This window comes from Diaporthe amygdali, assembly GCF_026229845.1.
Source record: "Diaporthe amygdali strain CAA958 chromosome Unknown NODE_36_length_484128_cov_64_979186, whole genome shotgun sequence".
Lineage (NCBI taxonomy): Eukaryota > Fungi > Ascomycota > Sordariomycetes > Diaporthales > Diaporthaceae > Diaporthe > Diaporthe amygdali.
Genome location: NW_026517056.1, coordinates 54774 through 79355, shown reverse-complemented (window position 1 = coordinate 79355; position 24582 = coordinate 54774). Strand labels below are relative to the sequence as shown.

Genomic DNA, 24582 nt, shown 5'->3' with positions numbered 1-24582 from the left:
GCAATTTTGGATCATTTACTCGTCTCCCGGTTGGTGGCCCGCTCTCCCTTGACGCAGTGCTTCAAGATCCAAGGGTGCGTGTGGACGTCCTCAAGAGGCAGTCTCTTATCCGGGTCCAGTACCAGCAACTATGACGGAATGTTAGCTGTGGACTGAGAGGTGTTGAGGAAGACGGGGGCGGATCGTACCTTTTTGATGAGATCCCTGGCCTCAGGGCTGACAAAGGACGGGATAGTCATGTCCGCTCGGGCAATACGCCGCTGGGTCATCACAGGAGTATCTTCAAAGGGCGCCTCGCCAACCAGGAACTCGTAGGTCAGAACACCCAGACTCCACAGGTCAACCTTCTCATCGTACCAGTTGTCCTTGCTCCCGGACTTGATCATCTCTGGCGGGAGGTAATCCAGCGTACCGCAGAGCGTAGCTCGCCTGTGGGTAGGGGCGTGGACGCTCCAGCCGAAATCTGAAATCTTGATCTCATCATGGATGCCGACGAGAATATTCTCGGGCTTGATGTCCCTGTGAATGACATGCTTGCGGTGCAGGTACCTCAGCGCAGATGCCATCTGGGCGACATACTGGGCGGCCTTCCATTCGGGGAAACGGTTCGCCTTGCGCAGGAGCTTGTAGAGCTCGCCCTGGCTGGCGTACTCCAGGATGAGGAAGATGCGCTTAGGGTCGTGGAAGTGCCCATACAGCCGCAGGATGTTTGGGTGCCGCAAGTTGCTCTGGATCTCGATCTCGCGGCGCACCTGCTTCTCGACGCCGGACCCCTGCTGCAGCTCCGACTTGTACATGACCTTGAGGGCGCAGATGAAGCCGCTGCTGCGCTCCTTGACCAGATAGACTCGACCGAATTTCCCCTTACCTAGTGGCTTGCCGATCTCGAACATGCCGAGGTGGAATATCCGCGGCTCGTCCAACAATGTCAGCTGTTGGGACTGCTGCTCGGGCTCGGCCTCGTCTGATTTACGAGAGACAATTGTGCTGGCGGAGCTGGACTTGTCCTTCTTGGTCGGCGATGGGGGGTTGCTGTTGGCCACCTGGGCTTTCCTTTGCACTGCTTGAGAAGGCAGAGTGACGGTGGTGGATTGGGCATTTTTCTTGGTGGGTGAAGGGGGCAGCGTTGAGGCGGTAGACGACGAGGCGGCTGCTTGGCCTTTTCTTTGTGCGGCCTGGGAAGGCAGAGTAACAGTGGTGACTGTATTGGTGTTCTGAGACTGAAGAGCGACCTTGAAGAGGCCTGTACGGCTGATGGACTGGGTGAGCTGTGCGGAAGAAGAGGCAACAGTCTGAGCAATCAGCGATTCTTCAAAACGGGGCTTTCATGGGCAATGGGATTTTTTTTTGGCTCACCTTTGACTTTTGGTAGATGCGACCAGCCTCACCAGGATCGTTCTCATCGGTGATGGACATTCGCTGGAGCCCAGTCTCCAGCGCTCGGGTGGCCGCCATCTTGTAGAGGAGGATGTCGCCGCTGCTGCACTTCGCTGGTGGTTTGACGTTTTAGGTTGAGAGCGAATATGAGATTGGATTCGAATGTGTGCAATTGCAGTGTCTAGGTTGGAGGCGGATTAGTGGTGCTGTATTGCAGAGACGGAGGACAGGATCTGATGGACTGATTATGGTCTGCGGAATTGTGTAGGAGGTGGATTTGGTGGTGGCTGGACCTGGTAGCTCGTATTGATATTTGGGCCAGTTGCCGAGCAACAGGGTGGATGGCGGGGCCCCTTCCTTGGTTGCGGAGGCTACGGGTGGCATCCCCGTCGGCCCTCTGCGGCTCCCAACCACCGCCCTGATTTCAGCCTGTGAGGAGCTATGCACCCCGCCCTTATATTCTATTTCAACTTCACGACGCCTTGGCTGTATTTTCCTGCATGGCAAACTAGAATCTCTGAGTTCTGTCAAAAAAGCCGGCATCCTCCCTTTTGCTGGCGGGTGCTGGCTTGCTGACATCTCCAAGCCTGCATACCTCTGAGATAACTTTTCTACACATGAACAGTCTTTCCTGAGATGGCAACCGCGAGGGCATCACCATCGTCAAGAATCATCGTTATGTGTATACATCAATTCGTGCCGGCTTACTTTTCCACACGCACATCGGACTGTGTGCTCCACCGGTCATCATCCCCTCGCAAGCCACATGCACTGTATTGTCTCACATCTCCTCCCGGGCTCAGATCAATCAAGTTGATTGAACGCATCTTATCATGGTCGGTGACAGATTTGACACGCTGTTCATAAGGGCGGTGAACCAGTCTTGCTCTCAATCATCAGATTGATCCCTTGCACACAGAAGACACTTGGTAGAATAAGTACTTAACGGGAGCTTTTGCGATGATACATCTGTTGCGTTCCATATCAAGCCTGGGAAGCTCTGTATCAGAGTCTATCACAGGGCGGGCCGACCTTTTTTTGCTGTCCTGAGAACGACAAGTAATATCATAACTACATGGAAAGCTTCTGCTAGGTGACTTTGTCTTTCCCAAAGATATCCGACTCTTCTAAGCTCTTGATACCATTCCCAAGTTTCTCGACAGTATACGTGCTTCGCAATGCCAGCACCGGATATCCTGGACACCCAGGTCAACTTTCAGCCCATGGAGCCATACATTTTTAAATTGCCAGAGGAGGTCCTAATCAAAACTTTTGAGGCCGTCAAAGGTGATCTGACGGAACCTCCGCTCAAAATTACTTCCCGTGATCCATTCGACAATTTGAACATCCAGCAGGTCCGTTTGACCTGCCGTCGTTTTTGCAACGCCAGTTCGCATCTACTGCTCCCATACCTCGACATTGACATGTCTTCACCATCGCTTGCACATCTCAATGAGATCTCGCGCCATCCAACCATCTCGAAAGGTGTACGCACTCTCCGCGTCCACGTCGGCTTCTATAGCGCGGCGCTGGCTGATGACTTCGTGGCCTTCACCGAGGTTTGTTTCGCAAACCTGATGGGTATCTTTTGCAGGGGGAAGCCTGAGACCACTCCAGAATGGGCTACGTACGTACCAGGTGATACCAAAAGGCGACTGTTTGCGGAAGCGGACCGGATATTAGACTTGTGGGCGAAATCTAAATTCAAACCCCCAGAGAACCCACAAAGTGAAGGAACCAAACTTGATGTGGCTACATTGAGGGTAGCTCATGAGCTGTACCAACAGCTGTTTAAAGACCAAGAAAGCGTACTACGAGGCAACGCATTTCTACAGGCCATCGAGGCAGCGGCGAGACGAATGCCCAGCTTGGACAGTCTTTCCATAACGGACTTGGATCGCATGCCCTGGCCCCGAAGGGATTGGTCACGAAAGACTCTGGGAGAAGACCCTGACCAGGTCAACGGTCATACCATTCTGGTGGAAAGTGTAACTGTGCGGAAGACCAGATGGGGAGATCACGAATGGCTTGGGGCCCCACCTCTTTCGACTTTCTATCGCCTGCCGCTTGCGATCCGAGCAGCAGGAACGTCGCTGGTTCAGCTACGGATTCTCATGTCTTCTCTATCCGAGTTGCAATCAAGCCTCGACGACGACTATTTCTCTGGGCTCCGCGCGGCAGTGACAGACCTCAGGGTGTTTGAGATAGAGCGATCCCAAGGGTCTGGGACTCGATTATCAGACAAAGAGCCATTAGAACAAAGGCCAGAATACTTCCACAGGTACGTGTCTACTGTTGTGGCAGCCCGAAATCTCCAGAGAGCCAAACTCGACTTGAATCACGTTAGAATGGTAGATGGGCCCGGATACTGGTCCGATGTGGACGATGTGGACGAGGACTTCCCAGTGGAGTATGACTCAGGGGAGTACGAGTTTGGTATGGAGGAGAGGAAAAGTGCCATAGCTCTTCTAGCTTCGAGGACATGGCCATGCCTGCGAAGCTTGGCTATAAGTCGCTGCGTGATGAGTTTCGAACAATTGAGGGGACTCTGCAACGTCCCGGAGATCAGTTTGACTCTTCAGGACGTCTATATGCGCAGTGGGACTTGGGCCGAGGTTCTGGATATCCTTCGCTCAAAATCCGACTCACATCCCGCATTACGAAGGCTGGACGGACGCGGATTTGTCAAATGCACAAGATTGCAGCCTTGCCATTTTCGGACAGAATCAGCCTCGTTGAGACGAGTCGAAGTAGATGAGCTACCCGCGCGAAAGCTAGAGGCGGCAGAAGCCTGCTTTTGGTGCGCCAAATGGAGCAATTTGTGGTGGAAAGTGAGCTGAGAGGGACTGGCTAGAATGGTAGGTAGAGTGCATGGAGTCATGGCCACTTTCTTTGCAATAATAGGTCAGTATCGTGTGTTATGGGAGAATCCAGGAAAGCAATTCACCCTTTATGCGCCTTGTGGGATGGGGTCTTTACAGCCAGTTTCACGGCTGATCTACCACCAAAATGGTTTTCTTACTGGAAAGTTGCAAAATTTGAGTTGTAGTACTTTCTTTGCAAGACACAATTTACGAGAAATCAAAGCCTTTGTTACTTCAGAAATCAGTGACTCCAAAGACGTGCAGTGTGTAGTCGGTGGACCGTAGCTTATGGGCTAAGAATACGTAAGATACGGCGTGCGCAGTAGCGATATAGCTCGGAGCTCTCACAACTCCAAGCTTGAGAGGTCGACGCAGTTTCATACACCCTGCGCAACATCTCACTCTCACTCTCGCCAAGCAACATAACATCAGGCTCCATCGCAGTCTACAGGGCAGAATTCACAGGCACCAAGCCACACAGGCACACACAGAACACTCACCATGAATCACATCAGCTCGCCCAACGAGCCCTTCCCCGCGCCCACCATGCTGGCGCAGGCGACGACGACGCACAAGCAGGGCAACTTCGAGATCTCGTCGCGCAAGCTACCCATCTCCAAGTCCGGCCCGATCGACGACATGTCGCGGCGGCTGGGGATCCCGATCCCGGAGATGATCTTCGGCGACAACCTGGTGGCGGTGCGGCACGCGCCGTCCGGGTGGGCGGTCGAGTTCGCGGCCGAGCCGGCCCTCGACGCCGTCGACAAGACGGGCGCCAACATGCTGCAGGTCGCCTACGCCGGCGAGTGGTCCTCGTCGCGCGAGCAGTCGTCCGCCCACGACATCCGTGAGGTCGTCAAGCCCTACGACTGGAGCTACAGCACCACCTACCGCGGCTCCGAGACCGCCAGCCTGCACGGGCCGGCGCCGGGCCGCGGCCTGCAGCCCGCGGCGGAGGGCAGGCAGATCCCGCTGGAGCTTCTCAAGAGGCGCGACCCCATCCTCTTCTTTGACGAGGTCGTGCTCTTCGAGTCTGAGCTTGACGACAATGGCGTCTCCGTCTTCAGCTGCAAGCTGCGCGTCATGGAGCAGCGCATGCTGCTGCTGTGCAGGCTGTACATGCGCCTGGACGGCGTGGTCGTGCGGGTCCGCGACACGCGTGTTTATGTGGACTTTGAAAAGGACGAGGTCATCCGTGAGTACACGGCCAAGGAGGACAAGTACGAGAATGTGACGAGGGTAAGTTGATCTAATTGCAGGGCTTTCCTACTACGTGCTCTTCATTTGCTACCGAAACATCTGTGACTGATATTTGATTTTGCTACTGTAGGGTCTACGCATGTCAGGGCTCCATCCTGATGCTGTCACCGCTGCCTTTAGGGACGCAAATCAGGTGGCGCACCTGCTGCCCATCGTCGAGCAGAAGATAGACAGTGTTTCGCTTTCGGAATGATCCAAGAATCTCTTCCAAGCGGACGTCAATCTCGGCAGGAGGACTGGGAATTCAGCAGATGCCATGGACAGGCATGACACTTGCTATTGTGATCACGGAACCAGCGTCGCTATCCACCGGCGGGGTAGGCACAGAGGCAAGCCGGCCCCAGGTGGGGAGATAGCATAACTCAACCCAATGGGGCCAGCAGTCGAGCGAGGGGACTCGACCTTGGGCAATACCCAACTTGCGTTTGCAATCAGCATGTGAGGCAATATTGCAGGCTTGAGTGACCTAGCAGGACGGTAGGAACTGGGATGTGACCACTCAGCACCGCCTCGGTCTCGAGTATTCAGACAACCCGGAAAGAGGCGCATCGGCAACATCGAAACAGCACTGCTGTGGTCACTGCGTCATCTAAGTCAGTCGACAAAGTGACCAGATGTAATAGCACGAGTGTCTCCGAGTCTGCCTCCCACAGAGCTAATAATTAGCAAGCCTTATACACACCCTTACGGTTGCTCGAGCTAGTGTGGCCCGGAAAGAGCTGTGACAGTATCCAGCTCCACGAATGCACGAGTCTAAACAAAAGACACCAAGTCTGTCACGGTGGCAACTGTGGGTTTTTATTCCGGCTTCAGAGGCCTCTCTAGCAAAAAGCCATGCTCCAATGTATCCGCGCCGCTGCCTATCATCCAAATTACCGCACCAGTCCACTCCAATACAGAACCAGCAAAGGGGTATCCCAAACCTCGCATGTGCATGATACAAAAGTGAAGACAACCGTCCCAATTTAGCGCCCCTCAGGCAGGGGCGACGAGGATTCGACAACCTCCTCATAGTCCAGCTCCCACTTATCCACCTCCTTGAACTTCTTGGACGCGGCCTTTAGCTCCTCGCCCAGCTCCTGAGACGTCGCCGCTGTCTCGTCAGCGTCGAACATGGTGTCGTCCAGGGGTGTGGATGCGTCCTCGCCGACTTCGATGGAGTCTCCCTCGGCGTCGTTCTCCTTGTCAAACCTCCGTGATCCATATGTCCTTCTCGTCGTCCGTTTTGCTGGTGCGGCCGTGGGCTTTGCTTGGTTTGTCTGGTTTGCTTTCGATGACGGACCAGTCATTGGTCGTGCCGTCCTCTTCTTCGAAGCCCGGACTTGGCGTGAAGTGTCGTACACGTCGTGATCGGACCCGGTCTCCTCATTCTCTGACCCCTCGCCATCACGACGAACCTTGCGTCGTCGGCGTGGGAGAAGTGCGGCAAGATCAGCAGTGGACAGCTGTGGTGACTCCTTTCGTGCGGCGGTCTTGCTTTTGCCCTTGGGTGCTGCGTCCCTCGCCTTCAAATTCGGCGAGTGTGTCAAAGACGGCGGTTCGGAGATGTCAGACATGTCATCGTCCAAGACCGGCGTCTTCGTGCCTCGGGGCGCCGCACGGCCGCGGTGTTTCTTTCCCAACATGTTCAGCGAGGGCCATACCATCGGGCTGCCAGCCTCAGACGAGCTGCTGCTGGCTGGCGGGGCGAGAACGCTGTCGTCATCCAAGTCTGGAGTGCGCGAGAGAAGGGTAGGTGGCGACGACCGGTCATCCATCTCGATAGATTGGTGGATCGCGTCCTCGTCTGATTCAACAGCTCGTCTCTTGGCGACCTCGGCCTCGTGGCTTTCCGTAGACTTTCTCTTCCGCGAGCGCGTTCCACCCTCCACCGACTCGACCACGTCCTTCGCAGCACTGGCTCTTCCCCGCGACGGCCGCACAGGTGTTCCCTCTGCCTCAGGCAGGAAAGATTCCTCCTCGGCCTCAGACTCGACGGCATTCTCGCTAGCCTCCGACGCAGCCCTCGACCGCTGCGCAGACATCGATGCCTTCTGTGCAGACGACAACAGGATACTCGGCTGGCGCGCGCGCCTCTTGAAGTTGCCCAGATTAAAAGTCGAGCTCAGGCCCGGCGTCGTCGGGCCTCGGCTGCTGGGGCGGATGGGCGCGTCGTCCTTCCCCACAATGCTGGACTGGCGGCGGCGCGGCTGGCGCTTGAACACACTGACGTTGAAGGTGGACGTGTCGGCCGAACGAGTGCCCGTGTGCTGTCCCGTGGTGGTGGTGCTACCGCTCTCGTCCTTGTCGTTGTTCCCTGTCATGTCGAAGCTGCTGTCGAGGTGGCCAAAGATCTCGCTGTCGTTGATCTCCAATCCGGAGAGGTCGCCGGCGCGACCGCGTGGGCCCAGCAGCGACGACGCCTCCATCTGCGCGTTGCGGCCGGCCTCGACCACGGGGCTAACGACCATGTCGGAGCTGTCGCGCGCGTCGGTGGTGGTGGAAGTGAGATCGTCGAGCTTGCTCAGCGCGGCATCGCGTCGGCTTCTTGAGCTCCGCAGGGCGGTTTGATCCATCACATTGCTGGCCATGGTGGCGCGGCTGCGCGTGCTCCGTCCCGCCGTGGTGGCAGACCGCTCGGATGCGGGCGTGGCAGAGATCCTCGGCGAGGCGGCCTTCTTCTTCCTTTGGCGCTCGATTTCGCGATCGCTGACCCCATAGATGTTATCTGTCGAGTCGGACTGGATCGGCGCCTTGTCTCTCACGGCGGGGGCCGCAGGTGCGGTGTCGGACGAGGAGTCTGCCTTGCGCGACGCGGCGGCTCGAGACCGTGTTGGTCGCGGCATTGCGGTGCTTTGGTTGTTTGTGCGTGTCGTTACAAATTATGCTCAGTAGGTGTAATAGATGAACACGATTCAGATGGCTAGATTGCGTCACTGGGCGGAAAGCAGCACGCGCCGTGTTAACACATGTATGGATGTCAATGGGAGGGAAGGGGGAGCTCTAGGTTGGTGGTGGAGGAAAAACAAGGGAGGCCAGCCGGACGCGCACCGCGTCGTGGTCCGTGCACGCCGTAGCTGCTGCACCCCTTTCAGGCAGCTTATACATTTGCAAAAAGTGTACCGTAGATTAAGTCAAGAACCGAGCAAATTTGTCCAGTACACAAAAGTCATAGATACAGGAAATTTACCGTCTCAAAACTCTAATTAGATTGTCGACACCTCGCCCCACTGGGCTTGCCATTAAGAAATAGACTATTGTATGGGCAGCTGCCCTGTAGACAGCCGATATATATATATATCGTGAGGGTCGACTGGGAGCGTCTCTGCATATTCGGACCTTTGAAGGCCTCACAGGACGTACCCTCCTGTATTCACGCAATCCCACTGCCTCACACCCGATCCCTCCTCCAGCTCGACGCACCACCACAGCACATCCTTGGCCTTGTCCAGCTGCCCACTCTCCTCATGCGCCCTCGCCAGCGCAAACCACGCCTCAGAATAGTTCCACCCGGTGCCCAGCTTCGTGAGGTTCGACAACAGCCCATAGGCTCTGTCACGGGAAGCAAGTCTGTCCACTTTCGGTATTGAAGCCGCCTTGTACGGTGGCTCAAGGTGGGTCTCGTGATGGAGGGAGGTAGGGCTCTTCGGCAGGCCGGCGTGTTTCAATGGCTCCTTCTTCTGTGTCTTGAAGGCGCCTAGGCCCAAGGGACCTGTGGGGAAAAGCTTGGGTGAGTCTGTTTGATTTCGCTCTGGATACACGAGCTCCGCGGTGCTCTGCTCCGTGCCTGGCATCGCGTCCGATCCGCCAACGAGATCAAGGCTTGGGAAGGCCGGAGGTGGCACAGTCTTCTCGCAGTATAGATCGAGTAAAATATTGGACAGCCCCACGATAGCGGCAGGGTGATCAGGGAAATGCGTCAGAGCCGCTTCGAAGTCCTTGCGTGCGGCGTCGGCATCTCCTTTTCCGAGCTGAAGATGGGCATTCTGCTTCGAGTTAGTATTTACTTCTATGCGCCATTTGGGCCAAGTCAACTTACCTCGCTCCAAACATCGGCCCACAACTCCTCAATCGACTTCTGACCGCCCCAACCGGGCTTTCTAAGCGATGAAGAGCCTGAAGATTTCTTGCCACTGTCTCCAGAGGCCTGGCCCATTTCCGACTCCATCGTTTGGACTAGTTTCTGTGCTTCGTTTACTGCACCCTTGGCGTCATCGTACATCTCAGCCCTGCGGTAGAAGCCAGCGATCATAAGCCAAACCTTCAGCAGGATGGCACTTCTCCGTGCTTTCACCTCGTCTTTGTCGAACTGTATAACTGGCAACACGGCACCAACAGGCTCTATGCCCTCCAGTGCGATCCCCGTCATGTCTGGGCCTGGTGGCCGGGCCGACCAGTCGGACAGCTGTGAGTTCGCCCGGCTAGCAGACGAAGGCCTCGACAGCGGATTGCGCTTGTTGGCGAAAGTGAAGAAGTCGGATGCCTGCAGGCCCTCGGGCCCAGGCATGGGCGTGTAGAATGTCTCTCCATCAACAACTGTCGCAACGTGCGGAGCCGGCCCGGTGCTCGCAGCGCGTCGCCTGGCACCTTGACTCTCTCTCTTACGCAGCGAGTTCCTCCTAGCAGACTCGCTCCGCTTCTCGTTACTAGTCGACTTCCTACGTGTGCGAGGACTGCCATTTTCTTGAGTGATCTGAATCGTTGGTGCTCGGCTGATCGTTTGTATAGTCTGTTGTGTTTGTGGGCGGGGCTGAGTTGATCCCGCGTTCTCATCCGTTGCTCGTACTGTGCCATTGCTGTCTCGTCTTTCCGCGCGACTATTGCGATTTCCAAATATGCCGCTCCTGATGCTCCGGAAAGTGCCCGAGGTCCTTGGCAGGACTGCCGCTTTTGGTGGCTCAAGATTTTGCTTCGACTGCACGCTACCAAACAAGCGCGAGAACAAAGTCAGCAGCTCCAGGCTGGCGTTGACAGCGACTCTTGGCCCCTCAGTGATCTCGACGATTGCCAGTTGTGTCATTTTTATCTCGAGGATATTCTCTTTCTCGAAATCATCCATCTCGTCAACGAGACCTTGGCTCGCGTCAAGGTCCTTTTCCGCCTCATTCAAGTGGTCGCTCTTGAATTGACTTTGACGCCCAAAAAGCACAACAGGATCTCTGAACTGTTCGAAGGCGCACTCGCAGGTCCTAGCTGCCAATACATATTCCTGCCTGGCACTGAGCAACAGCGACAGGAGATGCCAGAGTGGGATAAGCGATCTTTCACGCCAGAATGGGCCATTATGCAGCACTAGCAACTCGTCGCCCGCTGCTCTTGTCAGGAGGGCTGTCTTAACAAGCTCAATGGCGGTAGTGAGTTCACGCTGCTCGGCGAGAAGCAATCCAAGCGCAAACACACCTCGGACATCTGCAGAGGTAGCGAAGTCTGCCGACAGGGAAACACGCAAAGATTTTATGGCCTTCTTTTGAACCTCTGTTCGAGACGATGGGTCGAAGGTCGTGCGCGCCCATTGTGCCTGGGCCAGTCCGATAGACTGCCATGCCAGAGCCAGGGTCTTGGCTGGCACACGATCCCCTGTAGCCGAAGACCTGCCCCCGTCTTCTCTGACCGACGCCATCGCACCACCTGACTGAGGTGGCGCAATCTTTCCAAGCCAATGCTCGAGCTCCGAAGCCAGATCCTTTGCTTTCTCGGCTGCCTCTCTACCGCCGAAGCGACTTAATACCGAGATGCATAAACATATTGTATCAAGCATAGTCGCATCGTCGTCGAGTGTGCTCTCTTGATGCCCTGTTTTTTCCACCCGAGCCTTGCCTTTCTTGACAATATCGAGATACGAGTCGAATGCCTTCAAGGCCAGGTCGAACTCTGCCACGGCAAGATGGACAATGAACAGGTTCCTTAATATTGCAGTCGAATGAAAGGTTTTCGTCGATGCGCGGTACAGCATCTCGAGAGTAGACGCACTGAGGCCCGCCTTCCCTCCTTGGCCCAGATCCCGTTCACTCCACCCACGGCCGGTCAGAATCGTCCAGTTCCGCATGAACATTTCCACAAAGAGCTCGACCTCCTCTCTATCCTCGTCGGCCTTTGGGAATGTCGTTTCGCTGAGCAAGAGACCTTCAAATGAGGTCTCCGCCCGCTTCAACTCAACCAGAAGCTGGCCTCTGGCGGATGGCTCGCTTTGTGCAGGGAATATGTGTTTCATAGGGTAGGGGAGGTCTTCCTGCAGAATTGTCGACAAGGCCTCGTAGTACTCGAACCATATCCGGCGTCGGGGCACTGAGCCTTTGAAACCGTAGCCACCTGCCAAGGTTGGCCCTTTCGACGCATCCCACCATCTGCCCCAAGACCGGAAGCTAGCCAGTGAATTATCGTCTTCGAGCGAAACGTCCCCTTTGCCGCGAGACCCATTAAACAGCATACAGTATTCAGTGAGGAACAGCTCAGACCAATATCGTAGCTCTTTCTTGGCCGTCTGGCTGCTCCAAGAAAAGGTGCTCGGCGGAATCGCAGACTCGAAGACGGTGAGGGCTTCGACCTCTTTCCCGTTGCGCGCCAGGCAATTGGCCCGCAGGTAAGCGGACTTCAACATGCAGACCCTTGTCCATTCTGAGATGTTGTCCAAGCTCTCGACCTGATTCTCTTCGAGGCCCTCGGGCAGGCGAACGAATGCTAGGTTGTACTCCCCAACAACCCAATGCAGCCATCCAACGCAGACCTGGGCCTGGAACCTGTCCTCAGCATATGTGTGTTCTTCGTCGATGAGAGTCAGGAGCTTGGGCAGTTGGCCAGCCACCTCGATCTCTGTGGCCGGAGTGTTGCCAGAGCCCGCGGTATCGGGGCGCGCGGTTGGTTTCTGGGACTTTGTGGACTTGACGATACCGTGTTCGATTTCGGCGGTCAAGGCGAGACAGGCGCGGTTTGGCGCATGCTTGCGCACCTTGCGTACAAGCTCTGGAACAGCCTCCCAGTCGCCCTCGCAGCGTGCAGTGTCGAGCTGGTCGAGGTAGCCTCGCCCCTTGGTGGCATTTGGAGCCATTGTGATGGTGGCTCAATGATGAGCGTCCAACAGGCCCAGAGGATTGGGTGGTTCTCGATGGGTCGTACGTCGGAAAGGAGGACGGATGGTCGCTAGGCGGCTGGATAGTAAGAGTAATGCTTGATGACGAGGGTCGGGCTGGGCACTGTCATTGGAAAAGGAGCGCGTCGAGGTTGGTAGGGGCTGAGACGGTGCGGTGTGGTGCGGTGTGGTGCGGTTCGGTGCGGTGCGGTGCGATGCGATGCAGCAATGGTGGTCAATTAAAGAAGCTGGGGCAGCGGCAGGGGGCCTCCACTGGAGCCGCAGAGTGGGATCTACGTGGAATTGGAACGTCTAAAGATGGAAACCGTGATTGGGGTCGAAATGTGGTGTGAAATGGGAATGCGCCTCATCAGCCATCAGCAGCGGCATCGGGTTCGGCATCAGCATCCGCAGCGCACCCACGACGAACTTCACAAGGTCGCAGTGCAAGCAACACGGCACATTGAATTGATCAGCTCGACAGGAACGAGATGACAGCTGCAGGGGAAGCTTCGCAGGGTCCTGCCTGCCGAGGTTCCGCCTAGAAACAGTGGCCCCACAGCGAAGATTGTCTGCATAACCCCTGTACGCCTTGACGGGGATGCTTGTTGCTTTTTCCTAACCCAAATTGGATTTTTTTTCGTGAAGCTTGTGAGAAGTGAGGACCTCATTCTGAGTATCAGGCTCACGGTCACTGTCGCATTGCATCACTTGATTTTCAACTGTGGCTGTATCACATTCACGTTGTTACGCCATTTTTTCCCTCTTCTCTAGCCACACAGTGCTGCCCCCAAGGCATCGATAGCTGTGAGCAGCCGCAGAAGAAGACAGCCTTTGACGGTTGGATATCAAAAAGTTCCTATATCTCCGAGCAGCAACACCAAACCTGAACGGAGTGACCATGTCCCTTCCTCCGGATCTCCAAGTCCTCTGTCGACGTCTGGCTTCGACAGATCCTGATGACCTTCCACGCCTCTGCCCATCTCTGATAAAACAAATTCAGCGCTGTCAAGCAGTGCTCTCGCAGCCTTCAGACCAGAAGCCCAAGGAAGGATCCTCGGAATCCTCCGTCCTCGTGCACAAGTTGAGGACACAAATCACAACCCTGCTGAACAACGGCAGAAGTCTGCCTGGACGATTCTCTGCCGCAATCTTAATCAAAGGCGTGATCGATACTGGCGGTTGGGAATGCCTCCGAACTTCAGAGCCATGGGTTCGAGGACTATTGTCCATATTGCAGGTACGTGGTGCGAATCCCCCAAGAAAGACTCTGCACGGACACTGACCCCGTCCTAGAAAAATGATTCGTACCAGTCCAAAGAGATCGCAGTGATCACTCTCACGAGGATATATACGTTGCTCCATGAATATCAAGCCCTGGTCAGGGAGATAGCAACCCCTACCCTCCGTGATTTCGTCACTGCCTGTCTGCAGATTGTCAAATCTCCAACATCTTCTAAAGCCGGTGCACCGCCAGCGCGACTGGTGGAGACCATAGCAAACGCTCTAGCTGCCATTATTCCTCTCTATCCGACGACTCTGCGCCCCTTTAGCGCCCAGATCAAGGCTGCATTCAGAGCATACTTGGCTCCTGCTGCGTCAGATAAGCTGGCCGTCTCCCAAGAACTACGAACAGCATCCCGGCGGCTTCTGATTCTGCAGCATTACACCACTCCCAAGGACGGGAATGCAGATGAGTGGATCAAGACCATCGCAGCTTTCCTCAACAGCAGTCATGCCACCGCAGATCAGGTATTCCGTGCTGTTCAGGAGTCGTGGGAGTCTAATAGCGGCTACACCCGGAAATCTGTCGATTATGATGAGGAACCGCAAGGTGGTGGTGATTCCGCTGATGACCTCCCCTCGTGGACAGGTGTCACTAGTGGAGCGGAACGGTTGGTAGGGCTCTTGGAGACTATTACGGAGTCATTAAGGTGTCCTACCAAGACTCCCGTAGCAATCCCAGTCTCCTCGTTCGTCGACTTGACAGCACGAATATCTATGGTGCTTGCCCCTAAGAAAGGGGCACGAGGGCAAGATGAAACGCAACTCAACTCCGCCGCTGGAAGAGAAGAGAAGGAGGAGTTGTGGAGCGTTCTTCCAGATGTCCATGTTGCCACCATGGATCTCCTGACAGCACTCATACGAAGGCTAGAGAATGGTTCCGTTTCCGTTGCTGCGGATCTTCTTCTCCAGGCTGTGCGACTCATCGACGCAAATCAGCGTATCTCACTTGCGCGAGAGCGAGGCTACGTCCTCCTCAGAGAATTGTTGCTCATACACGGTCCTACCATGCCTAAGTTTAGTGTCAACTCTCTTGATCGTATCATCCAAGGCTGCTGTCGGGACCTATTAGTGGCGTCAGGCCACGCCGTATCCAGTCCATCTGGAGGGACCGACGCCCAGAAACAGGGCAGCAACAACAAGCCATCGTCGGCAAAGGCATCCTCCAACGCCGATGCCTATCTCAGCACACAAGATAAGGCAAGCAGCGCCGCCTCCGACCTGTCCGCAACTCACATCGAGGCAGCGTCTGCGCTGCTCGAGACTCTGCTATCCCATCTCCCCCAGCAGCACCTGAAACAAACCCTGCGGGCACTGATTGACCGCACCGCAGTCTTGTCACACAACAAGGACGCCATGATCTCTAGCATTTTGAACCCGTACAGGACACACACAGGCAAGGCACTGGCAAGTGTGTTCCCGTTCTTGGCGAGAGACTTCCCGCGCGATCAAGCTGTGGAGGTCCTGAGGTCAAACCTACGCACTGCACCTGGGCCCTCACTCGCCGATGCTGGAGATGACGAGGCGATCCTTGCGCAACTGCAGGGAGAGCCTGGTGACCAGGAGGATGCGGAAGACACCGCAGCAGGCGGGAAGAAGGGCTGGGGCAACGGGTGGACTGGTGGCAAGGCGGAGGACGAGGAGATGGCCGACGCTGCCGACGGGCCCCCGGCTGGCTTCGATCTGGGCGCGAAGGCAGCCACATCAGTCGTCACCACGACTGAGACGACCACGCTGTTATCCGAGTCTGTCCCGGGCGGGTCCAAGCAGACAGTCATGCTATCGTCCACGCTGAAACGCAAGAGTGAGGAATTGGACGAGCCTCCCGCGAAACGCATTGATATGGGGAAGGCACCCGAGGTCTTCGGTGGTCCTGCTGACGTCAAGGTCAAGATGGATGTTGACCAGGGCGAGGATGATGAGAGTGATAGTGACAGTGACGGTAGCGTGCACCTGAATGCAGCCCTGGACGACGATTCGGATGATGGAGACGAGGATTAGCTTAGAAGTAAGCTCGTTGAGAAGGCAACAGATCTGATTGAAAGAGTCGTTGCAAATAAAGAAAACATAATATGAAGATGACCACTGATAACCTCATACTCTAGTTCAAGAGCGTCTTACGTAGACTTCGAGATTTGAAAAATCTTGTACTCACCGGGCGTGACTCGGGTGCATCAGTCCTCTGGATAATATTTCAACATGCCTCCAACAGTGAGATTCCCTGGACACTGGAAAGGGGATATCACTATTTTCGAGCACTCCAAGAGGATAGTGTCATCAGCGTGGTGCATTATGTCATCATAAAAGAAAATGCGCTTTCAGCATCAAGAATCAGGGTATACAAAGTCTGGCTATCTCTCGCCAAACCTAGCCCAAAGTGGTCATGGAACTGTTCCGGTGGAGTGTGTCAAGCCAACTCGGATATTCCATCAACACCACCGTCGCCAAACCGTTGATGGCCCGTCTATGCGTGCGATCCGCAGGCCGGCCTTCTTCAGGCCGTCCTGGGCGCTCCCAACGCCAACATGCCCGCGTAAATGTGCACCGTAAATCTCAAGCCCCCTCACGGGGGATGTGTGTGCGTGTGCCTCAGTCCCTCAGCCATGCCCGCCTCTTCTCCTCCTTCTTGGCCTTCCTCTTCTCCTTCCACTGCGCCAGCTCCTTCTTGGTGGGCTGCTTGCCCCTCCTCTCGGCCTTGAGGCTGCGCCCGTCGTGCGAGTTGGCCGCGCGGTCCACGTCGAAGTACGCGTTCATCTGCCGCTGCGACTTGGCCGCGTCCGAGAAGTTGTCCGGGTTCAGGTCCGCCGCCTGGAACCGGCCCGTCCGGCTGTTGAACGCCGCCGCCTGCGCGTACGGGTCTGCTGCCGACCCCTCCAGCGCCGTCTCGCCTGCCGTGTACTGCGTTGTGGTGTCGTCGTCCACCGCGTCGGCTTGCTTGTAGGCTTGTGCGTAGGGTGCGTTCGGGTCCCAGGACCCGTGGATCGCAGGGTTGTAGCCGCCTGCTATGGAGGAGGGCTGTGATATTGGTGCTGGCGCGGCGGCGCCGGAGGATGACGGTTCGGTGGAGGCTGTCTCGGTCTGGACTCTTGGGTTGTCCCATTGTGACGTGCCTGTGAATCTGTTGTAGAAGTACCACGCCTGTCTCGAGGCGTCCCACATCGCATCCCAGCCGTCGTCTACCTGCTCAGGAGGTGCCTCGTTGGGTAGAGGGGGCGCGCCTCCGTCATCTTGTGCGTCGTGTGCTTGCTGGTCTGTAGATCCTGGAAGTGGCTCGTCTGGTAATGGCGGTGCGTCGTCGTGTTCTGGAGCTGGTTGCGATTCTCGTGGTGTCTGGGCCGAGTCGCTCTTGTTGTGGATGTCGGCCTCGGGGCTTTCGACCTCACTGGCCTCTCCTTCCTCTGAATGCGCGTCGGACTGAGGTGCCGCTGCCGCAGGCGGCACCTCCTCCTTGGCGGTGGCTGTCTCGCTGTCCGACGGCATTGGGGACGGGGCTGACTAGCAGGGCCCTATAGATGGCAGGACTCGGGTCGAGGTTTGAATAGGGATGGCTGCTGTTTGGTGTGATTATGCATATCAGGACCAGCCCGGGAGTTGTACGCGCTCTGTTGGGAGAAAATGGCTCGATTGTTGCAGGTGAGGAGAAAAGTTGGCGACGTCAAGGCCGAGGCTGCGGGTGCTGAAATAGTCCAGGTACGGGCGGCAGGGCTGCAGGCCATGCGCTGCGGTAGGATCCCCCGAACACTGACTCGGCCCAATCAAACTGAGGCGGTGTGGGGAACAGGGTGGGGGGTAGCTCATAGCCCTGCTGCCCTGTGCCGCTGTCAACTGGTGTCGGTGAGCTTCGAGGTCAAGATTGACATGAACGCCAGCTAGGATCAGCTCTCTAAAGCCCCCAACTCAATCTGGCTCATATATGCAGGCCGTCTGGGCGTGAGCTGTGGCTGCTTTGACACGAGCTGAGACGGAGGCATACCTGCTGTGACCACCGTGACTGGCAGCCTTGCCACAAATTCGTTGAGACATTGAGATATCCGTAAGCTGCGGTTTTCATGCGGGTGGAAGACATGCATGCTCTACATCTTACCCGATGTCTTGAGAGTGCGCCTCCTCAGCACAGCACACATCCTCTGTTCTACAACCATTGTCTCTGTCTGCAAGTATGCCTCTTTCTTCTGTTCGATTTGATGAATCTCGATTCACTCAATTCAATTTATGTATCCGAAAAACACGCCATCTTTCCACTTCTAGTTTCACTTTCATATTTCACATTTTGAAATCTGGATTGGAGCGCAGAGTTGCACCTAGCTCTTGAAAGGGACGCAACACGAAGCTAAATCAAAAATGAAAGAAAGAAAATACGCACTATGACAAGACGAGTGCTTCCTACACTCGGTCAGAAATCGTTGAAGAAGTCAGTGTAGTTTCAGACCAACTCAGACTTCTCCCACCTTCAAGTCTAATGAAATCCTGGGGCGATTTTAGGCGTATACAAGCTCATTGATTGTCTCATCACATCACTTCGAACCAGCAGAGGATGGCACCGCACCCTGTCACGATCTTCGAACCGGATTATCCCAGGGCAAACACGATACATGCCTGCATGGCACCATGGCCACAATCTAGGAGTAAACTCCTCATGTCTGCCTGATAGTCCCTCGCAGGACTGGGCTTTTGCATCAAACATCGCTCCTCTCGCAACCAGCATCCAGCAGACGATGTAGTGCTTGCTTGCAGTTGTCGCTGGGAATATTGAAGACTCTGCAGCATGCATATCCCTATGAATCTCTCGTAAAAGCGCCCTTTTGTTTGTATTTTCTCTATCTACCGCCTCTTTCCAAATGCCTCCTAGCCGCCTGTACAGGCAGAATCTCTTATTTCGAAATTGCTCTGGTCACATTCTCACACGGTGAGACAAGTGACAAGCCCATATGGGAAGATATTTGGCACAAGATACCGATTAATTCCTCCGAGGCGTTGACGGCGATGGGGTCGTACGAGTCTCTGCACTGATGATAGCCTGTTCGTTGAGGATGGTCAAGCTCGGTAATTCTCACTCAGATTTTGCCAGCTCGAAGATGTGAGCCAATCAATCTTGGGCTTGGAGATCTCAATGTATGATTTTCAGCAAAGCGATAACATCGCGACCATCTACACCAAGAGGTGATGCCCCCCCTCCCGTAATTATTCAACGTATCGGATTCTTGTCGTTTATTGATGTGCAATGAGTTTCGGGAGCAGCCGCATTAAGGTTGTCATGGTGGGGCTAAGTCCCGACATCCCACGACATCGGCATCAATGCCAATTCTCACCATTTTCCGAATTATTGACGTTCTAAAGTCCTAGATTAGTCAATAGCAGGCAGACTTTGACCAGTATATATGATAATAGAGATAAAGAGAGACTCCACACTGACTACGATCTTCGGCCTCGGTGGGTGCATATTGGAACATGATATGTTGGACTGCTGGAGATCAAGGCATTGACGAGCATGTACGCAACAGAGATTTGATGATCCGTCGTTCCCACCAAATAATTACCATGAAACAGCATAGAGTTGTACACTTCAAGTCTACATTTGTTTCTCTAGTTAGTGTCAAGTAGAATGACTCCTTATTGTGTGTATGTCATGCAGCAATGTCACTGAATGCCCGAGGCGTAGTGAATGCCTCTGAGAGAACTTGCTGAATGTCAACGAGGAAAACTGGCCTACGATACAAGCGGCACGCCGTCATCTTCAATATTCGGCCGAGCGAATGAATGTGTGGCGCCTACTGCTGCGTAACTGGACTGCGAGCTCCGTGGTGGCAGATATTTATCGTTCAAAGTGGTGCCGAGAACCTGACTCATGAATTCTTCAAACAGGAGCGCGAAAATCCATTCACGGTGCAGGAAGGTTGAATGTGTGGTTGGGAGAGTTGTCGGTTGATGTCCCAGATACGCAGGCAACAAAGTTTTGACTTCATAATAGGCGAGAAGTCACTCGCCAGCTTCTCAACTTGTTCGGCTCTTTTTCAGTATTCTCGTCCCGTGCCAGCTATTCGTTCGAACGAGAAGGCTAGCAGTACCTCCCGTTCGGGATCTACATTAGCGCAGACTAGACAACTCCACAGTGTACGTAGTATGCAGATGGCGAGACAAGTAGCGGGCATCAGTCTCTAGATGAGCTTGAGCTAGGTCATCCTGATTCACTGAAGCCATGGAGCCCGTATTCAGGGTGGGATGGACACATAATACGTGGCTTGCTGGAACTCGATGCCCAGTGAAGTGAGATCGTGCTCGATCTAATTGAATCAGTTGCCCTGTGGACGGACACAGATGCGCCAGGTCTAGATGCCGAGAACACATGGGAGAGAGAGAGCTTCAGATAGACGTAGAAATATCGTACACCAATCTTGCAAGAGCGCTCTGAATTACGGTGCTGCACAGACATGAAGACGATGGGTCGTTGTCATTGCATGATTCCAGACATCGTCATGGCGGCTAGACTGGTGGTCTGCTGAAACAGAATTGCCAGCTAAAGATAAAGTTCGAAACCGAGACTGCTCTAATTCCAAGCAAATTGCACACTATAGCCAAAGGAAATCATGAAGTTGGAGATTGGCGCAATATCGTGTACAGTCCGGCCTGAGGAAGGAAATGCCCACGACGACGATGCACATACTAAAGAGCAATGAGTCAATGTGTGACTGAGAAGAGAGTGAAACGGCAGGCACATAAAAATCGCTTTTTTGAAGAAAAGGGAATAAGAATACTGTACAATGCAGGTAAATCGGTAGAAGTGGTTTAGACCGAAGGTGAGCTTGACGGATGATGTCGAGGGATGATGTACTCTGTAAATTGGGGCTGCTGGGGTGTAAATGAGTGACAAGGGATCAGCAGCAGCCTGTCTCCCATGCAGTTCGTCCAGACCCGTGGTCCGCAGGGCCCCTGTCGCTCCCCCAATTATGAGGTCAGCGGCCCCACGGTTGGCTCACTGCTCACCTGCCCGTTCTCGGGCGTCGGGACCAATCGTCACTTCTACAATGCATCATCCAGTCTACACACTACAAGTAGCCGGTAGTCAGTCTACTGTAGTTAGTGCTGGAGCCTTGTGAGGCCCATGCCCATCTTGCCTTCCTTCCGCCTGTCATAAACTGCTTTCCCGACTTTGCTATCAAGTATCAACTGACTGCCTCTGTTCACTCTCCCCTACCCAGCGAAGAAGGAAGAAGGTAAGCCCAGCCTGCAGGACCTCGGCCATCCTGAACTTGGAGCCACGAACAGGCCCACCACATCGTCGACCATCTGTGACCGCCCAACTCTGCTTGTCTGCTCCTTCTGTTTGGCGACTCGATCTCCGCCAGTCTGACTGTCAACTCTGTGAACCCAGCGCATCGTTTCTGGACTGCCGGGCGAGTAGAGACGAGCACACTGCTCGCACACCACCAGCCCACACTACATCTCTCGTTGACGCATCGTGCGACTGTGCACACGATCCGCAAGAGCCATGGGTCTCAGATACAACACTTACCTCAACGGCAACAAGATCTACGGCTGCCACAACTGCAAAGCCCACCTTGCCGACCACGATGACATCCTTAGCCGGGTATGTCTCTCCTCTGCTGCGATCTTGATCCCCCGCCCACCTAGCACACTAGCCGTGATCACCTGCCCCTCCACCTCCATCCCATTACACGCATACAGTACACTTCCGCAGAGCCGAGGTGCATAAGAAAGACGACAACTGATCAGCCTCTTCCTGACAGAACTTCCGCGGCCAACACGGTAAGGCCTACCTCTTCAACAACGTCGTCAATGTCGACAACTCCGAGCCCAACGAGCGTAACATGACTACGGGCCGCCACGTCGTGCGGGACATCCACTGCCGTGGCTGCAACACCTGCGTCGGCTGGAAGTACGATAAGGCGTACGAGTCAAGCGAGAAGTACAAGGAGGGCAAGTTCATCCTGGAGGCCGAGTTGCTGTGCATCGTCAGCTAGGTGCCTGGTAAGATCTGGAATGCCCTTGTTGGCGAACATATGGGAATATACAGGCTTAACATGTCGCTTGACGAGATGACTACGATGAGGGAACGGCTTGGCTCGCTGTAGCAGGCCGGGGGGGGGGGGGCATGTGCATTTGCATAGAATGGGGATTTGGCGTTCTACGGGGCAATCAACCAGGCATCAGGATGGGTACGGAAGGCGAACAGGTTTGGATGGGACCAGAGCAATCGATTTTTTGACCCTGTTTACGGGACCAGCTGTTGGGCTTTGTTTAAGCAGCAGTAGTAGTTATTATCATCTTGCCAATTGTCAACTGTTCTGTGCTTTGTCCTTGTGCTGGAGTCGTTCTAGCAGCCCTGGTGCATCGAACCTACAGCAAAACGGACTTGCATTGATTTCTCTTTCACAAGCTTTCCCCCACAAGCTTTCAAGAGCCGTGAAAGCCTATAATGACAGCGAATGTATTTTCTAGATCCTCAGCTGACCGATATTCGGTCGTATTGGGCGAGTCAGCCGCCTGCTGTCCAAGTGCCACTCAGGCCAAAGCGGCACGAGGACAGCGGCCGGGCGCTTCCCCAGGCACGACTTAGATAACCCGCCCGCCGCTCCTTATCAAGACGGCCGTTTCGTCCGCTGTACTTCCCCATCAAGACGGACTTACACAGTCCAGCCACCCACCTTTGACACAAAGACTGAGCTGCACAGAGGACCTTATGAGATCGGGTCCTGAATAGAGATTGAATTGTTTTTTATTACCTCTCATTTTTGCTTTCTTTTCTTTTCGTGTAACATTCGGAAAAGGCTTTGCTTCTTTGACAATCATTACTATTGCTTCTGCTCATTCAACGCTGTCGGGTTTCAGCCATATCTCGCTTGCGCCCGATAAGGAACGCTGCGAACGTCAGAGGATCACCTCGGGACCATCTCGGCTGACGACCATCCAACTCCCCGAACACACAACGACAACTTCTATTCTCACAACATCGCACTCTAACCAGCGGCACAGCTCCAAGGCGACCCTCCCAAAATGGCCACCAAGGCCGTGATTCCCTTCCTCGTGGGGATGATGCTGCTCACTGGCGTGTGCAACACCCTCCTCACCAAGTATCAGGTGCGTGCATCCCATCATCTAATGGCAGCAGTGTCTACGACATTGTCGCCCGCGCAGTCCAAGAAGAGAGCAGGGCAAAGAGCTGACCCAGAGTCACACACAACAGGACAACCAGTGCGTCCGCAATTGCGATGATCCCGACCCCAAGAAGCGCGCACACTTCGAACAACCCGTCATCCAGACCGCCCAGATGTTCGTCGGCGAGATGGGCTGCTGGCTTGTCGTCGGCCTCATGGCGCTCTGGAGGCGCTACGTCACCAAGGAGTCGTCCGCCGCGGGCTACGAGGCCGTCAACACCTCCGAGGCGGAAGCCGACGCCGACGCCGACGCCGCCAGCATCCGCTCCACCGAGCCCCTGAACCCCAACGGCGCCGACGCCAACACCAACGGAGGCTCCAGGAGGCCGCCCAAGCCCACCGCCAGCGACGCAACGCTCAGCGGCTTCCGGGTGCTGCTGCTCTCGCTGCCGGCCATCTGCGACATCCTGGGCACGACGCTCATGAACGCGGGCCTGCTGCTGGTGGCCGCGTCCATCTACCAGATGACCCGTGGCGCGCTCGTGCTCTTTGTCGGGCTGTTCAGCGTGCTGTTCCTCAAGCGGCACCTGCATCTCTTCCAGTGGCTCTCGCTTGTCGGGGTGGTGACGGGCGTGGCGGTCGTGGGGCTCGCGGGCGCCATCTGGCCGGACCAGCAGAAGAAGAGCGGCGGGGACGGCGGCGCGCACGCGGACGAGGTCGGCGCCGACGCGCTCCTCGCCATCGTCGGCGTGCTCATGATCGCCGGCGCGCAGATCTTCACCGCCACGCAGTTCGTACTCGAGGAGTACCTGCTCGAGCGGTCCACCATCGACCCCATCCGCGTCGTCGGCTGGGAGGGCATCTTCGGCTTCAGCGTCACACTGATAGGCATGATCGTGCTGCACTTTGTCATCGGTCGCACCGAGCATGGCAAGTACGGGCCCTTCGACATGGTAGAGGGCTGGAAGCAGTGGACGGGAAATCCGCAGGTGCTGCTGTCGAGTTTCCTCATCATGATCAGCATCGGGTAAGAGCTGCTTTTCACTTGTCACAACCACGTCAAATTGAAGAAATGAGCGAATTGCTAATTACGTGAAACAAACAGCGGCTTCAACTTCTTCGGCCTCTCCGTTACGCGGAGCGTCAGCGCCACCTCGCGCTCGACCATCGACACCTGCAGGACGCTCTTTATCTGGGTCGTCTCGCTCGGCCTTGGCTGGGAGTCATTCAAGTGGCTGCAGGTTGTCGGTTTTGCCCTCCTCGTCTACTTCACCTTCCTATTCAACGGCATCGTCCAGCCACCCTTTGAGTTCCTCCGGCCCAAAGAAGAAGTGGAGGAGCTGCTCCCAGAGGAGCCCGTAGAGCACATCTGAGTAGAGGAGATTGCTACGGATAGACAGATGGGATTATAGGAGACGAATGGGTGAATTAGGGGCTCTGTCTCTGTGATGTGGGTCTACAGATTGCATACGATGGCTGGCGTTATGGGCATTTGGGATGGAACTAGGTATAGGAGGTTTGCTCGGCGTTTTGAGGTTCTACTCTGCAGGGAAATAGTAACAAAGATCTAAACTTATTCAAGCCTACTATTATCTCCATGGACATCTCTCATAAATCGTTAATCCTTTCCACGCTCTGT

The 24582-nt window shown here is 55.2% G+C and overlaps 9 protein-coding genes across 9 annotated transcripts; 5 read left to right on the top strand and 4 right to left on the bottom strand.

Moving 5' to 3' along the window:
• Positions 1 to 11: 11 nt before the first annotated feature.
• J7T55_015018 (uncharacterized protein) lies at positions 12 to 1761 on the bottom strand (the record flags this gene model as incomplete). Its single annotated transcript, XM_053133271.1, has 4 exons — positions 12 to 128; positions 189 to 1292; positions 1357 to 1490; positions 1671 to 1761. 4 exons carry the CDS (start codon positions 1759 to 1761, stop codon positions 12 to 14), a joined length of 1446 nt encoding a protein of 481 aa, XP_052988747.1.
• A 794-nt stretch (positions 1762 to 2555) lies between these two features.
• Positions 2556 to 4116, top strand: J7T55_015017 (uncharacterized protein; the record flags this gene model as incomplete). The annotated part of the gene is made up of 3 exons (XM_053133270.1): positions 2556 to 3658; positions 3725 to 3813; positions 3977 to 4116. 3 exons carry the CDS (start codon positions 2556 to 2558, stop codon positions 4114 to 4116), a joined length of 1332 nt encoding a protein of 443 aa, XP_052988746.1.
• Positions 4117 to 4742: 626 nt separating this feature from the next.
• J7T55_015016 (uncharacterized protein) lies at positions 4743 to 5694 on the top strand (the record flags this gene model as incomplete). Its single annotated transcript, XM_053133269.1, has 2 exons — positions 4743 to 5480; positions 5572 to 5694. The coding sequence occupies 2 exons, from the start codon at positions 4743 to 4745 to the stop codon at positions 5692 to 5694; spliced, it is 861 nt and encodes a 286-aa protein (XP_052988745.1).
• A 772-nt stretch (positions 5695 to 6466) lies between these two features.
• J7T55_015015 (uncharacterized protein) lies at positions 6467 to 8326 on the bottom strand (the record flags this gene model as incomplete). The annotated part of the gene is made up of 1 exon (XM_053133267.1): positions 6467 to 8326. The coding sequence occupies one exon, from the start codon at positions 8324 to 8326 to the stop codon at positions 6467 to 6469; it is 1860 nt and encodes a 619-aa protein (XP_052988744.1).
• Positions 8327 to 8830: 504 nt separating this feature from the next.
• Positions 8831 to 12525, bottom strand: J7T55_015014 (uncharacterized protein; the record flags this gene model as incomplete). Its single annotated transcript, XM_053133266.1, has 2 exons — positions 8831 to 9466; positions 9520 to 12525. 2 exons carry the CDS (start codon positions 12523 to 12525, stop codon positions 8831 to 8833), a joined length of 3642 nt encoding a protein of 1213 aa, XP_052988743.1.
• Positions 12526 to 13447: 922 nt separating this feature from the next.
• Positions 13448 to 15831, top strand: J7T55_015013 (uncharacterized protein; the record flags this gene model as incomplete). The annotated part of the gene is made up of 2 exons (XM_053133265.1): positions 13448 to 13786; positions 13843 to 15831. 2 exons carry the CDS (start codon positions 13448 to 13450, stop codon positions 15829 to 15831), a joined length of 2328 nt encoding a protein of 775 aa, XP_052988742.1.
• Positions 15832 to 16419: 588 nt separating this feature from the next.
• J7T55_015012 (uncharacterized protein) lies at positions 16420 to 17310 on the bottom strand (the record flags this gene model as incomplete). Its single annotated transcript, XM_053133264.1, has 1 exon — positions 16420 to 17310. One exon carries the CDS (start codon positions 17308 to 17310, stop codon positions 16420 to 16422), a length of 891 nt encoding a protein of 296 aa, XP_052988741.1.
• Positions 17311 to 21316: 4006 nt separating this feature from the next.
• J7T55_015011 (yippee zinc-binding protein moh1) lies at positions 21317 to 21809 on the top strand (the record flags this gene model as incomplete). The annotated part of the gene is made up of 2 exons (XM_053133263.1): positions 21317 to 21415; positions 21576 to 21809. The coding sequence occupies 2 exons, from the start codon at positions 21317 to 21319 to the stop codon at positions 21807 to 21809; spliced, it is 333 nt and encodes a 110-aa protein (XP_052988740.1).
• A 1033-nt stretch (positions 21810 to 22842) lies between these two features.
• On the top strand, positions 22843 to 24316 carry J7T55_015010 (uncharacterized protein; the record flags this gene model as incomplete). Its single annotated transcript, XM_053133262.1, has 3 exons — positions 22843 to 22926; positions 23033 to 23970; positions 24049 to 24316. The coding sequence occupies 3 exons, from the start codon at positions 22843 to 22845 to the stop codon at positions 24314 to 24316; spliced, it is 1290 nt and encodes a 429-aa protein (XP_052988739.1).
• Between the last annotated feature and the right edge of the window lie 266 nt (positions 24317 to 24582).